This window comes from Panicum hallii, chromosome 5, assembly GCF_002211085.1.
Source record: "Panicum hallii strain FIL2 chromosome 5, PHallii_v3.1, whole genome shotgun sequence".
NCBI classification, from domain to species: domain Eukaryota; kingdom Viridiplantae; phylum Streptophyta; class Magnoliopsida; order Poales; family Poaceae; genus Panicum; species Panicum hallii.
The window spans coordinates 53371309-53385815 of NC_038046.1; the positions used below are offsets into that span (position 1 = coordinate 53371309).

At 54.2% G+C, this 14507-nt stretch overlaps 2 protein-coding genes across 2 annotated transcripts; both read right to left on the reverse strand.

The window, feature by feature from the left end:
• Nucleotides 1-552: 552 nt before the first annotated feature.
• LOC112895335 (transcription factor bHLH83-like) lies at nucleotides 553-2506 on the reverse strand. The gene is made up of 5 exons (XM_025963282.1): nucleotides 1829-2506; nucleotides 1571-1687; nucleotides 1372-1437; nucleotides 1190-1255; nucleotides 553-1043 (listed from the first exon to the last, which is right to left on the reverse strand). The coding sequence occupies exons 1-5, from the start codon at nucleotides 2363-2365 to the stop codon at nucleotides 930-932; spliced, it is 900 nt and encodes a 299-aa protein (XP_025819067.1). The 5' UTR covers nucleotides 2366-2506; the 3' UTR covers nucleotides 553-929.
• A 9818-nt stretch (nucleotides 2507-12324) lies between these two features.
• Nucleotides 12325-14130, reverse strand: LOC112893780 (cell division cycle protein 123 homolog). Its single transcript, XM_025961273.1, has one exon. It carries the CDS (start codon nucleotides 13961-13963, stop codon nucleotides 12707-12709), a length of 1257 nt encoding a protein of 418 aa, XP_025817058.1. The 5' UTR covers nucleotides 13964-14130; the 3' UTR covers nucleotides 12325-12706.
• Between the last annotated feature and the right edge of the window lie 377 nt (nucleotides 14131-14507).

Below are 14507 nucleotides of genomic sequence, written 5' to 3' on the forward strand. Positions count from 1 at the left end.
GATCATGTCATTTAGATTAATTAGCTATTTTTTTTCGTATCTCCAGTGATAAATGCTTCCGTTATTCTAATGTCCAATTGTCCATCCTTCTTAACCTAAAAGCATGATTCAGCCGGAATAAAAAGGATGGGGATTCATGTATGAAAGTTTTAAAGTTGTACTGTGTAATAAAAGAAGAAGAAGAAGAAAGTTTTGAGAGGACTGTTTGATGAACAAAGGGCATGTTTGATGGTGGCCACATGATAAGTTAGTCATCTACAGTTTTTTAGGCCAGTATTTGGGTTCCTACCATACTTGTAACTTTCCACACTTTTTCAGCTACGCGGCCCGCAAATCACAGACACATCTATTTGGCAAACTTTTCCTATGGCGTGTGGACAATTTTTTGGCTACACTTGAGCAAAATTTGGCAACTGAGTGCAACGATATATGGACACCATCCAAGCAGGCCCAAAGTTATTCACTACAAATCTATTTAAAATTTATCTCAAGTATGGCTCATCACGACATGGACAGATTTATCTCTTCATCTTTCTCACCATCTATCAAACATCATCGTCCTCTATGGTTCATTACTTCGATTGTGGTAATCAGATTGTACTTTCAGGTCCTAACAATTTATTTGACCAAGCAAAGAGCTGATAATTGCGTACATCCTTGCTAGTTAAGTGTTGGAATCCAAAAATAGCTGTGATACTATCAAATGAATTCCTTGGTAAGCATTAATGAGACAGGAAGAAATGATCTTGTAAAAAGGGTGTAAAGAAACAAGATCCATGTATGACTGAACTCCAACGCTAGACTCCAGATATCTCAACGCCATCTCTACTACTTTGCCTTGTTCTTCACCAGCGCGCGATACATGCGTAGATCTAACATCTTCACCACCTTAGCCTTCTAGAAGAAGAAACTAAAACGAGAGCACGGCCTCATTTGTGAGGGTACTGCTGGGACGACAGGATGGCGTCCAAGGCGTCCTTCACTTGAGAGAGCTCTGGTGCCTTCCCTCCTTGTGCAGGCCAGAACTCATCGGCAGCCAACACCTGCAGCGTACACCATACAAGTCTGAATCAGGATGACTACTGAAACTGCACTTTTATCAAACACAAGAGATCAACCAAAAAAAAAAACTAAGATCAGACTAGAATAAGTTGAGTCGATCGACACAGACTATGGTGTCATCAGGTACCTTCACTTGCAGCTGGAGGAACTTGACATAGGTGATTGCCTTCTCAAGCATGGTGACCAAATCCACCTGCACGCGAGTCATTTCCATCTATATGGTTAACTTCTCGATCCACTTAATTATCAAGGGAAGGCAAGAAAAATACACCAGAACTACTAGATCGAGTGAATGATCGATGGATGTACCTTGGTGCCATTGGGCACGAGATCTTGCAGGACTTTGAGCTTCTCGGCGATCCTCTCTCTTCGAACCTACACATGCATGGAAATGTAGCTTGCGTTAATCCGATTCGATCGCGATAGAAACTAAACGACAATTATGTGTTGTCTCCCAAGAATAATGAAGATTCTCAAGAAGAAAAGGACAGAGGAAATGGTGTTTCACCTTTGCAGCCACGCTTTGAGGGTCCTTGGTAGGAGCAGGAGCAGCCTTGGCCTTGCTCTTCCTGCCGCCGCCGCCGCCGCACTGCTTCTTCGCCGCGGCAGCGTGCACCTCACCATCCTGACTCACAGACAATACCATCATGTTATAACTAGCCTGAATTGGGCGACCACTTTTGATGCGATCCTTACAACTAACCACGAATGAAATTCTTCTTGACTGTTGGAGATGAATTAATAATTACTGTAGATAGTAAATTACCGGTCGTGCGCGCTTGTTCGTGGCCTTGGCCGGCGGCTGGACGGAGCTCAGGTCCTGGATGCGCAGACCACCGGCATCATCATCAGCCGAGCTGCCTGGGCTCACGAGCCCGAACCTGCAGGCGGATCCGTTCTGCGGCGGCGGATGCTCGACCATGCCTGCGGCGGCGGCGTCCATCCACAGCGCGCACCCGTCGTCGCCGTAGCCCAGGTGGTGGTGGTGGTGCCCTCCGCTGCCGGCCTGCTCGAAGCTGAGCACCGACGAGCTGGAGCTGGAGCTGGCGCCCGAGCCGCCGTACCCGGCCCAGCTGCCGTAGTAGTCGCCGCCGGCCGAGGCGCCGTGCTTGAAGCTGTCGTCGTCGAAGGCGAGCTGCAGCGAGAGCGCCGCGGCTGCGGAGCCCTCGCCCTCGTCGCCGTCCACGACGACGCCGCCGTGGTAGCCGAAGAGCTCGAGGGACATGGAGGAAGGCTCCTCGTCGTACATCACCGGCCGGAGCTGCGGCTGCATCGCACTACTGCGCTTGCTTGCCTGAGCCATCTCGTCAATCACTCGACGGACTGATGGATCAACTAGCTAGCTTTGTGTCACTGTGAACGCGATACTGGTGTGTGGTCGTGCTTAGGAGATGGACAAGGAGTAAACGGCTAGGGTTTCTGTTCTTGGAAGCTCGCTGGGCTGCCTAGCTATGCATGAAACGTGTAGGCCGGCCGGCAGCTACTTTTATAGAGAGGGTTTCTGAAGAAGCTAGCAGCTAGTAGAGACTAGAGAGTAGCTGCTGCTAGGCTCTGGAGCTCAAGGCAGCAGCAAGTTGGTGTAAAAAATACTCTTAACTAGAGAGGTGTGTCTTGTCTTGACTCTTGATCAAGCGCGCTGGCACATGCACGGCGGCCGGAGTAGTAAGCACTGGTGTGTTAGCTCCGAGGAGGGCAGCCCGCAGCCGAGCCAGCCAGCCATGGATGGCATGACGCATGCCGCTGTTTAGGGTTACAGACCCACACAAAACTATCTGTTTAGCTCAGATGATTAAGGCAAGTAGCAGTAATTAGGGACGAGCGCTCGAGAGCCGCCGCGGCACGCGGGAGCCCCCATGTTCCGGTGGAAGAGGGAGCGACTAATTTACACTTGATCCTCCGCAGTTGATCCGCATACCGATCGATCCGGTTCACGTGGCATTCGAGGCCACTTCGTGCGCTTGCATTAAAGCATGGTAAGAGGAGCTCAGAGCTGGCTAAGCTAGGGGTATTTTTTTTAAAAAAAATGTAGAGCTGCAGCTGGACGCGAGTGCACGCACGAAGTATGTTATTATTAACAGCGAACAATCTCGGCTTCCAGCGCCCATATGCAGGACACGAAAAATATAGGGGATCCCTACTTTCAACACGGATGTTTCTCTCCCCTTATTCCTCCGCACACATTAACATTTCTCTAAAACCCTTGCAGTTTTGAAGGTTCCAAACACCTCAAATAATGGTTACAGAAACGGAGAGATAGGCATCGATCTGGCGTCCAATTACCATGAGCGAGCTAGCCACCATGCTCATGATCGTCTTCTTCTGAATCTTTATTTACAATACAAAGAAACTGAATTTGCTAGTACGATCACCGACTTGCATGCATCCAGCTAAACTGCTGGAGCTCTGGCGCGGCGGTACACTGGGCGGCTATACAATAATCGCCCTAGTCAGCTAACCGTACGTACCTTTAAACAATATATATATAACCGTACGTACTATATACATACATACATACATACATATATATATATACATATATACAAGCTGTACAACCTTCATGCATGGGCAGCTTACCAAGGCAGAATGGCGGATCGGCATTCGTATCCGCGCGCTCCAGCTTCGACGTGCCCCCACGTTTCAAGTTTTCAATGGGTAGTAAGCCATGGAGTACGGTGCAAATGAACCGAGCTTGATTGCACTTCAAATTAAAGCTTCACATGGCCTCGCCAGCAGCGCCCCCACGCTGCACCGAAAAACTATGTTCGGCGCAAGTGCCACACTTGCTGGGGAAGACGCTTAAACTATGCGCCCTCCGGCCTCCAGTGATAAACCTGGACCTGCTGCAATCCCTTCAGAGAGGAGAAACAGTGAACAGACAAACGGACGTGCGAACCAGTCGTGCCGCACGTAGGCGCCCCGCCCCGCCCCACCACACCAACCTACTACTCGTCTCCGTGCATCTCTCGCCATACAAAAATCTGAAAGCTCTGATGCAAAGTCTCACAAGTAGAATGCGCCAGCAGTATTATACGGCATCAGGGCAGTCTCCGAAGACCGGAGCTGACGCACTCGGCTGCTTCGAGTAAACAACAGCTAGTGCAAGCCTGGACTATATATTCTGTGCTGATCAGATGCTCTGGGCATAATTGCCCAACAAATCGGATAGTTTCGGGTATCATTAATTCTAAGCGTGGTTTTGTGCCGTGGTTGAGCTGGGTGCTCCGATATAATGGCTGTACAACTGTGTGTTGATGTGATTCGAGCGGTTTGTGCTGACACCCAGCACGCGCAACCACCCACCAGTCTCAGCTTCTCAGAATCAGGTGGCTGGCACTGCAATAGCACTCGAGTGATGTTGAAATGAGCAGCAGGCGTCGACTGGACAGGGCATAACTAAACATGAAGAGAGACCGCCATGTTACTGCTTATCAGTTCCCACTACAATCCAGTAGTTACTGACAAATGCAGTCCAATTTCACTGTAAGCATGGCGATGTGTGGTAGCAAGACAAAGTACTGCTATTATTAGTTCATGTGAAATGCAACCCAGATTAGAGACAGCGGATTACCTCATAGAACCATCACAACAAGCCTCTGAATCTGTACTGTTACCTTCTCATTACAACTATCACCTCTGCTTCAAGTTCCAGCCTGCGACATAAAACAAAAACTTAGGCCTGTCAAGAATAGGATACAGTAATCAGGTACTTAATTATTAAGACAGCATTTACTCGACCTTGTCATATAACCCAGGTCATGATCTAGGGCATTCTATTGATTTTGTTTACTCAACTGTCACCAACAGCAGGGTACAGCTCATTGTGTCCTAAAATAAACAGATACTGAAGTGCTACGGAATACCATAATGAAGTCCGCATGGTAATAAATGGATAAGTACTAAGTTATCAGTTAGCACTACATCCTGAGTCACCTCAAATGATCGCTTGTCGTCTGGCAAGCCAGTCTTACAATAGTCGACATTCAGATAATAATATGGTGAAACCAAAGCAATAAAATGCAGTTATCAAGCTGCTCTGTAAAGCTCCTAATGTTTTTACTCACAGATATATTTATTTTGCATTACATCACCATGTTTTCTGTTCAATGATGCATTGAATCTGCAGTGTCCCAGACTCCAAGCCTATGGGTTTCTCAAAAGGCACCCCTGCTATACCTTGAGTTATTGGCACTTGAAGAAAATCCGCGGAGTATGAGTCTACACATCAAGTTACCTTGCCCAGCAACTCTTGTTTAACACACTCAGATTGATGGATAAGTCCTTGCTGCTGGTCTTTGTGGTCCTTAGCAGCAGTTAGCATCTTGTAGACCTTAGCATCTTGGACTGTAGGCATCTTGGACTGTAAGACAGCAGTTAGTGTCCTCTCTAGGACAGCAGTTAGACTAGTGTTAGACTAGCATTATTGGCTTCGTTTGCTGCCCAGCAGCCTGCTGTATATATATGTGGCCGCCCCTCCCGTTGGAAGGCATGGCATTGTGAGTGTGAATGAAGAAAAACCTAGAAAACTTCCCCAACTTGAGTGTCATCCTCTCAGCTCAATGAGAGTGAAAATTGAGCTACTAACATCTGGTATCAGAGCCGTACTTTCCTGTAGGTTGGATATCTCTTGCTCCTCCCCTTCCGAAGCCGCTGTAGCAGCCCAGCCACCACCAGCAGCTAGTGCAGCAGCAGCTAGTGCTGCACCAGCCGCTGCAACAGCAGCAGTAGCTCCGGCTGCCTCTTCTTCCCCGTTCCCTTCCCCCTCTCCACGCAGCAGCCCCTTGGAGGCGCGCCATGTCCGACGCACCGTCTCAGCGCTTGGTCGCCTGGAGCGCACGGCGCCAGCAAGACGCCGAGCTCGCCGTGGCAGAGGAGCGCAGCCGAGCGACAGCTCAAGCCGCTGCAGCAGCGGCGAGGGCGGCCAGGCTGGCTGCAGCGGAGCTGGCAGCTGCCCGGGCGGAGGTGGAAGCAGCGGAGGCGGAGGATGCAGCGCGTGCGGCGGAGGTCGAGGTTGAGACCTTACGCGGCAGCCTCAGCGGCTCCATCGCCGGCGACACCACTGCCGACGGGGATCTTGAGGGGTTGGCAAGGGAGAGGGCGTGGCAGCGGACCGCGCGGTGGGCAGTAGCCCACCCCCACGGCGGCGGTCCAGGGGGCCGCGCGCCTGGCGGCGGAGGCGGCGCCTCTGGTGGCGGCGCTCCTGGCTGGGGTGCGCGCGGCGGCGCCCCCGGCTACCACGGCCTCCAGGCGGTGGTCAGGGACGTCGGTCCCGGCAGTGGGTGGCCCACCCTCACCAAGACCAACTACGTCGAGTGGGCCGCGGTTATGGAGGTGAAGCTCCAGGTGCGGCATATGTGGGAGGCAGTCCGGTACGGCGATGTCGACTACGATGCGGATCGACGGGCGCTGGATGCTCTCATCACAGCAGCCCCGCTCGAGATGCAGTTCACGCTTTCCAAGAAGCGAACTGCCAAGGAGGCCTGGGACTCCATCGCTGTGGCACGTATCGGCAGCGACCGCGCCCGCAAGACCACTCTCCAGGCACTTCGCAAGGAGTGGGAGAACCTGGCCTTCAAGCAAGGTGAGGATGTTGATGACTTCGCCCTTCGTCTCAACACTCTGCTGCAGAAGGTGGTGCAGTTCGGCGACGACACCTACGACGAGGAGAGAGCCATCGAGAAGCTCTTCCGCTGCGTCCCCGAGAGGTACAGGCAGATCGCTCGCTCAATCGAGTCTCTGCTGGACCTCTCCACCATGACGATCGTGGAGGCGATAGGTCGCCTCAAGGTCGTTGATAGCGACGAGCCACAGCCTCCCTCGAGAGGCATCTCCATCGGTGGGAAGCTCCACCTCACTCAGGAGCAGTGGGAGGCTCGGCGCGGTGACAGGAGGGGGGGGGACCCCTCTCCCTCGACTGGTGGCCGCAAGCGCGGCAAGCCGCGAAAGGGGCGCGGAGGTGCCCAAGTCGGGGCACGAGGGCGCACCGAGGGTGGCGCCCGCGGAGATGCTCAAGGCGGCGCCGCTGACAGGCCCAAGGCGGCATGAGACGACGCCTGCCACAACTGTGGCAGGCCCGGCCACTGGGCCAGGGACTGCCTGCAGCGGAGGCGTGGGGTCCAAGCCCACATCACGGAGGCCCAGCCGGATGACGAGCCGGCACTGTTCCTACTCCACGGGGACATGGGGCCGCATCCGGCAGCACCGCCTGCCACCGCTCTACTCCACCTCGACGAGCCGCGTGCCCGAGTCCTCCTCGGCGACAGCTCTGACGACGACAGGGTCGATGGCTGGTACCTCGACTCCGGCGCCACGCACCACATGACCGGGCGGCGGGAGTTCTTCTCCGACCTGGACGTCGACGTAGGTGGCTCCGTCAAGTTCGGGGACTCCTCCGCTGTGGAGATCAAGGGCGTGGGCTCCGTGATCCTCACCGCCAAGTCCGGAGAGCACCGGATGCTCACCGGAGTCTACTACATCCCGGCGCTGCGAAATTCCATCATCAGCCTTGGGTAGCTCGATGAGAGCGGCTCCCGCGTGGTGATCGACAGCGGGGTCCTTCACATCTGGGACCACCGTCGCCAACTTCTCGCCAGGGTGGTTCGAGGGAAGAATCGCCTCTACATCCTCCATGTCAGGGTGGCCCAGCCTCTTTGTCTTGCAGCTCACAGGGACGACGAGGCATGGCAGTGGCACGAGCGCTTTGGGCACCTCCACTTTGAGGCCCTGAAGCGGCTCGGCGCCAAGGAGATGGTGCGAGGCCTCCCGTGTCTCGACCACGTGGAGCACCTCTGCGACGTCTGCGTGCTGACGAAGTAGAGGCGGCACTCCTTCCCCCAGCAGGCGAGCTTCCGAGCCAAGGAGCGGCTCGAGCTCGTACACGGGGACTTGTGTGGCCCGGTGACACCGGTCACACCAGGAGGACGGCGCTACTTTCTGCTGCTCGTCGACGACCTCTCCCACTTCATGTGGGTGATGATCCTCGGCAGCAAGGGAGAGGCTGCGGACGCCATCAGGCGTGCTCAGGCTGTTGCGGAGACGGAGAGCGGCCGCAAGTTGCGCGTGCTGCGCACCGACAACGGCGGTGAGTTCACGGCGGCCGAGTTCACGGCGTACTGCGCGGATGAGGGCATCCAGCGCCACTACTCTGCGCCGTACAGCCCGCAGCAGAATGGCATCATCGAGCGGCGCAACCAGACGGTGGTGGGGATGGCCCGGGCCCTCCTCAAGCAGAGGGGCATGCCGGCCATCTTCTGGGGAGAGGCGGTGGTGACGGCCGTCTACATCCTCAACCGCTCGCCCACCAAGGCACTCGACGGCATGACGCCGTATGAGGCTTGGCATGGGCGTAAGCCGGCGGTCTCCCACCTGCGGGTCTTCGGCTGCCTCGCGTTCGCCAAGGAGCTTGGCCCCATCGGCAAGCTTGACGACAGGAGCACTCTGGGAGTGTTCATCGGCTACGCGGAGGGATCGAAAGCCTACCGCATTCTCGACCCGGAGACACAGCGTGTGCGCACGGCGCGCGATGTTGTGTTCGACGAAGGGCGAGGATGGGCGTGGGACAAGGCGGTGGACGACGGCTCGGCTCCGACGTACGACGACTTCACCGTCGAGTACGTCCACTTTGAGGGAACTGGGGGAGTAGACAGCTCTTCTTCGCGAGCGTGCCTACCCCGGTCCCCGAGCCTCCACCGACTCCGGCGCCCGCCACACCGGCGGCACTACGCCCTTCAGCTACGACTCCGGCTGCGCCGAGTTCCTCGGCTGCACCACCACAGCCGGCGACGCCGCGATCTCCAGTACCGATAGCCACTCCTCCGGGCCCGTCTACTTCGACACCTGCTCGTGCTGAGCACAGTCCGGTGGAGTTCGCTACTCCGCTCTCTCACGACGAGGAGCGCGTCGACGCGTACCATGACGGCGAGCCGTTGCGGTATCGTACGATGGAGGACCTTCTCACTGATCAGCCGGTGCCGGGACTGGTGCCTCACGACCTGGAGGCACAGTTGCACCTCGCATGCGATGACGGCGAGCCTCGGTCTTTCGCAGAGGCCGAGGGACACGCGGCATGGCGTGCCGCGATGCAGTCGGAGATGGACGCGATTGAGAAGAACCGCACTTGGGAGCTTGCTGATCTCCCTCGCGGGCACCGCGCGATCACCCTTAAGTGGGTGTTCAAGCTGAAGAGGGATGAGGCCGGCACCGTCATCAAGCACAAAGCCCGCCTGGTGGCACGAGGTTTCATGCAGCAGGAGGGCGTCGACTTCGACGATGCCTTCGCTCCCGTAGCACGGATGGAGTCCGTGCGACTCCTCCTTGCGCTAGCTGCCCAGGAGGGCTGGCGTGTCCATCACATGGACATCAAGTCGGCGTTTCTCAACGGCGACTTGAAGGAGGAGGTCTACGTGCACCAGCCGCCGGGGTTTGCGATCCCCGGCAAGGAGGGTAAGGCGCTACGTCTGCGCAAGGCCCTCTATGGCTTGCGGCAGGCCCCGAGGGCGTGGAACGCCAAGCTGGATTCCACGCTCAAGGGGATGGGCTTTGAGCAAAGCCCGTACGAGGCGGCCATCTACCGGCGGGGCAAAGGAGGCAATGCCCTGCTGGTGGGTGTCTACGTTGACGACTTGGTGATCACCGGCACCAAGAATGCAGAGGTGGCGGCGTTCAAGGAGGAGATGAAGGCCACCTTCCAGATGAGCGACCTGGGGCCTCTCTCCTTCTACCTGGGGATCGAGGTGCACCAGGACGACTCCGGGATCACACTTCGACAGACCGCCTACGCCAAGCGCGTCGTCGAGCTCGCTGGGCTCATCGACTGCAACCCAGCTCTTACTCCGATGGAGGAAAGGCTGAAGCTGAGCCGTGACAGCACGGCGGAGGAGGTAGACGCTACTCAGTACCAGCGTCTTGTGGGGAGCCTCCGCTACCTCGCCCACACACGGCCGGACTTGGCGTTCTCCGTCGGCTACGTCAGTCGGTTCATGCAGCGACCGACGACGGAGCACCAGCAGTCCGTGAAGAGGATCATTCGCTATGTTGCGGGGACTCTCGACCATGGTATCCACTACCCGAGGTGCCCTGGAGCGGCACACTTCGTCGAGTACAGCTACAGCGACCACGCCGGCGACATCGACACCAGCAAGAGCACGAGCGGGATCCTCTTCCTCCTCGGCAAGTGCCTCGTTAGCTGGCAGTCGGTCAAGCAGCAGGTGGTGGCCTTGTCCAGCTGCGAGGCCGAGTACATAGCGGCCTCCACCGCGTCGACTCAGGCGCTCTGGCTCGCTCGACTGCTTGGTGATCTACTCGGCAGAGACACTGGAGCAGTGGAGCTCAGGGTGGACAGCAAGTCCGCTCTGGCCTTGGCGAAGAACTCCGTTTTCCACGAACGGAGCAAGCACATCCGGGTGAGGTATCACTTCATCCGAGGTTGCTTGGAGGAAGGAAGCATCAAGGCGAGCTACATCAACACCAAGGATCAGCTTGCGGATCTGCTCACCAAGCCCCTTGGGAGGATCAAGTTCCTTGAGCTTTGCTCCAGGACTGGGATGGTCCAATCTTCCCACAAGACGACGCACAAGACTTAGGGGGAGAATGATGGATAAGTCCTTGCTGCTGGTCTTTGTGGTCCTTAGCAGCAGTTAGCATCTTGTAGTCCTTAACATCTTGGACTGCAGGCATCTTGGACTGTAGGACAGCAATTAGTGTCCTCTCTAGGACAACAGTTAGACTAGTGTTAGACTAGCATTATTGGCTTCGTTTGCTGCCCAGCAGCCTGCTGTATATATATGTGGCCACCCCTCCCGTTGGAAGGCATGGCATTGTGAGTGTGAATGAAGAAAAACCCAGAAAACTTCCCCAACTTGAGTGTCATCCTCTCAGCTCAATGAGAGTGAAAATTGAGCTACTAACACAGATAACTGGAATGAAAAAGGTATGTTGTATTATCTGCCATACCATAGTTCACAGAACATGGCATCTATGAATTTGAAAAATTATACCAGTGCAAGCCAGTACCCTATAGGCCAAGGCTATTCCCACTAAGTTACCACATGGCCTGGCTGGCCCGGCTTCAGCTTTAGACTTACTAGTAAATATGAGGTAGTTAATTTACGTCCAAATAGCTAACTAGACTAGAAGCCCACTACCAAAGCAACAGGCGGGCCTCAGCTCAAGTATGCAGGGGTTCATGAACCATTTGCTTATACGGCTTCAGGGTTATTAATAAGACAGCATATTGTGCCTATAAGCATGAGCCCAGAATAGCACCTTATATACATGTCATGTGGGGCTTACAGTATGCCCAACGCAGGAAGCAGAAGGGCCAGGAGAGGGGTTCAAACCTATTAGCTAAGAGATAGATTTAGTGTTTGGTTTGAGTTAGTTTGGTTTAGTTTGGTTTTGTCGCTGGGCTCTAGCAATATATAAGCAGATCCGAGACCCCGCCAAGTCTAGGCAAGCATTAGATTGAAATTCATCCTGTTCCTTACACCCAGCCTCCCTGGTGCGGCGCCGATCAGGGCTCCTCAGACCTCTGCGCCGTCAAGGTCCAGGACCACGTCCAAATACTTCATTTAGATATAATCTTCACCATAATCCTTCCCCAAATCGCCCTGCCTGTGACACATTTTGTCAAGAGGTCCTATAAACCTTTCATCATGCAACCGATTTCTGAAAAATTTAAATGACTCATTCGTTTCAACAAAGTTAACTGAGTTCAAGTCTAGCATCTGATGAAATTGTGGGGGGAATGATAGTGTTATCAGAGTTTACAGCCTCAACCTCTTTCAGTCTTTAATATTTCACATATCAATGTTTGCATACACATGGCTAGAAACCATCGCCTATACCATTACTGAGCATCTCTATTTTTGGTTGGCCAACCAGAAGAGTTCTAAGCAGGGCTTTGCATGCACAAACTATAAATCAATTCCTATTCCATTACTGTGCATAACTATTTTTAGTTGGCCAACCTATGCAGTAGGAGTCTAGTGTTCTAAGCTGTCTATGGTCTAATTCAGGCAGTGATGTGTCGTGTCATGGCCGTGGTTTATTGGGGAGGGAGGAGGCGGCAGGTGATTTCAACTATTTATAGTAAGATAAATCTCCTTCACAACTACAGATAAACAAATCAGACCCAGTTACATACCCACATGAGGTTCACAATATAAGTTAGCACAAAGAAACTAAAATTAGCTAGCATGATGCTATTTGCTATCTCAATTCTCAACTGAAGTTTCCAGATGAACAGGTAGATATAAGGAGCAATCATAAACAGCAATGAAAGATGAGGGATATTCATTGCAGCTGAGCAGACGGGCAACAAATTTCCACTGCAAATACATTTCTGAAGATTCAAGTACTAACCATCAGCTCCACTAAACTAAACCGCTTATTAGTTATGTTGGAGGTTATAACTGAATAACCAATACATGAGATGATGTGGCTATAATAGGTGATCTCCACTATCAGCCTAGCACTACAAAGGGTAACCGGAAACAAAAAAAAAAAACATCATAGTGGCAGGAGACTGCATATCAATCTTAAGAAAGCAGGTGACTGCTAGTATGTGGCTGGCAAGAAAATCAGCAGATATCACTTTAAGTTGTGCACATACTGCATACTCCAAACATCTTTTCCTGAAATGAAATTATCAATCACCATCTAGTGAGTTCATCTGTCTGTTGAGCTCTTCATCAGCCTTCTTCAGAAAAACATCCCAGCCACTCCCCTCCCCCCAATCCAGCATATCATATGGCACTGCTGTCATCAATCCTGGCCTCACTGCACCCTGCTGCATGACTACTCTAAACTCCAGCTCATGATCTCTTCCCTCCTCTTCAAGCTCCTCCCAAGTAAACAGCAGCGGCAAGGTATAACCACCCCATGGATTGAAATCTATCAGCTTGACTCGCCCATGAGTTGTCACGTACACATCAAATGTATAGCTGTTTGAACCAAACTGTGGTTCAATCACTTCCTCAAAGAAAACCTCAATCTTCGGTTGCACCTCAGAAATCCATCCAGGCAGCGATGGGTAGTAAGCTGATGCATCTCTCTGGGACACAGCAACCAGCTTCCGCTCCCGCACGAAGCATCTGAACTCTGACTCAGGGCGGAGTCCTGGGTACCACTTGCGGAGGGCGAGATGGTATTGGAAACCATCGTCCACCCAAGTATCCCCATTACTTGCTTCTTCCTGTGCATCTTCCGCATCACAATCCACAGCATTTGTCTTGCCTCCATCCTCACCTATGTCGCTTGAACCACCAGTCTCATTGGCATTAGGCCGAGCACCTTCCTCGGCACCAGCACTAACTTTCCGGGCATTCCGTCGAGCACCCTCCGGGCGCACAAAATCCTCGCACGATTGGCGCGCGGCGGCGAGGTCGTGGGCCACACAGTCGGAGGCGCGGAGCAGCATGGCAACCTCGGCGAAGCACGTGCACCGGGTCGTGCCATCCGCGGACATGAAGGTGGCGTCCTTGGGCGCGCTCCAGTTGAGCTTGGGGAGCGCGGCACCGCCGAGCTCCGCGATGGCGGCGTCGATGGCCGCCTCCAGCTCCGGGAACTCCGGCCGGTGCGGGTGGTCGGCGTCGGGGTCGTAGACGTCGTCGGTGCTGGAGCCGAAGAAGAGCTCGGAGCTGAGGAGGGAATCCGGGTCCGGATGGTGGGCGTGGACGGGCGCGAAGGGCTGGCGGCCGGAGGTTATCGCGGGGAGGAGGAACGGAAGCGGCTCCTCATCGGCGTCGGCGTCGGCGTCGGCGTCGGGGTCGGGATAGGCCGCTTGGCCGGCGAGGTAGCGGAGGAAGGCGGCGGGGAGCGGGATGGTGACGGTGGGGATGGAGTGGCGGCGGAAGGCCGGGTACCACTCGTGGATCTGGCAGCGGAGCAGCTCCTCGAGAAGCATCTCCTCCGCCGCTTCTCCGGGATTCGCGCGGCTTCTCTGGGGCCGTGGCCGTGGGTGCGCCTTTCCGAGTCTCCGCTCTCGGCGGCGGCGGCGGCTTCGTCTTGGGTTAAACCCTCGCCGCCGTCCGCCGTGCGTGGTCGTCTGGTCGAGTCTGTCTCGGTTAGGCCAAAATTACCTGTTGAGCGGGCTAGAAAGGCCCAATAGTCGGATGCATCATCAGACTATTGGGCCCAAAATTACCTGCCTAACTCCATCTGTCGTGCAAATTTTGAGCCCAATTTAGTCTGGGCTGACCTTTTTTTTTAAGTGTAGATAAGTATAGAGGTAACTGGTTTTATCATTTCGCACCGTACTCGGGCTGGCCTTATTCTTTAGACCATCAAATAAAGCCCAACCCTAAATGAATCTTCTAATAACGAAACAGGCTCCATGCACTCTGGCACCTCGTTAGTCCACGTCATCCTTTTCTTTTCATCGTTGGATCAACCAGCAATCACATCTTAACCGTGCATTGCATTCCGCTCTTTATCCTTGGAGAGACCTT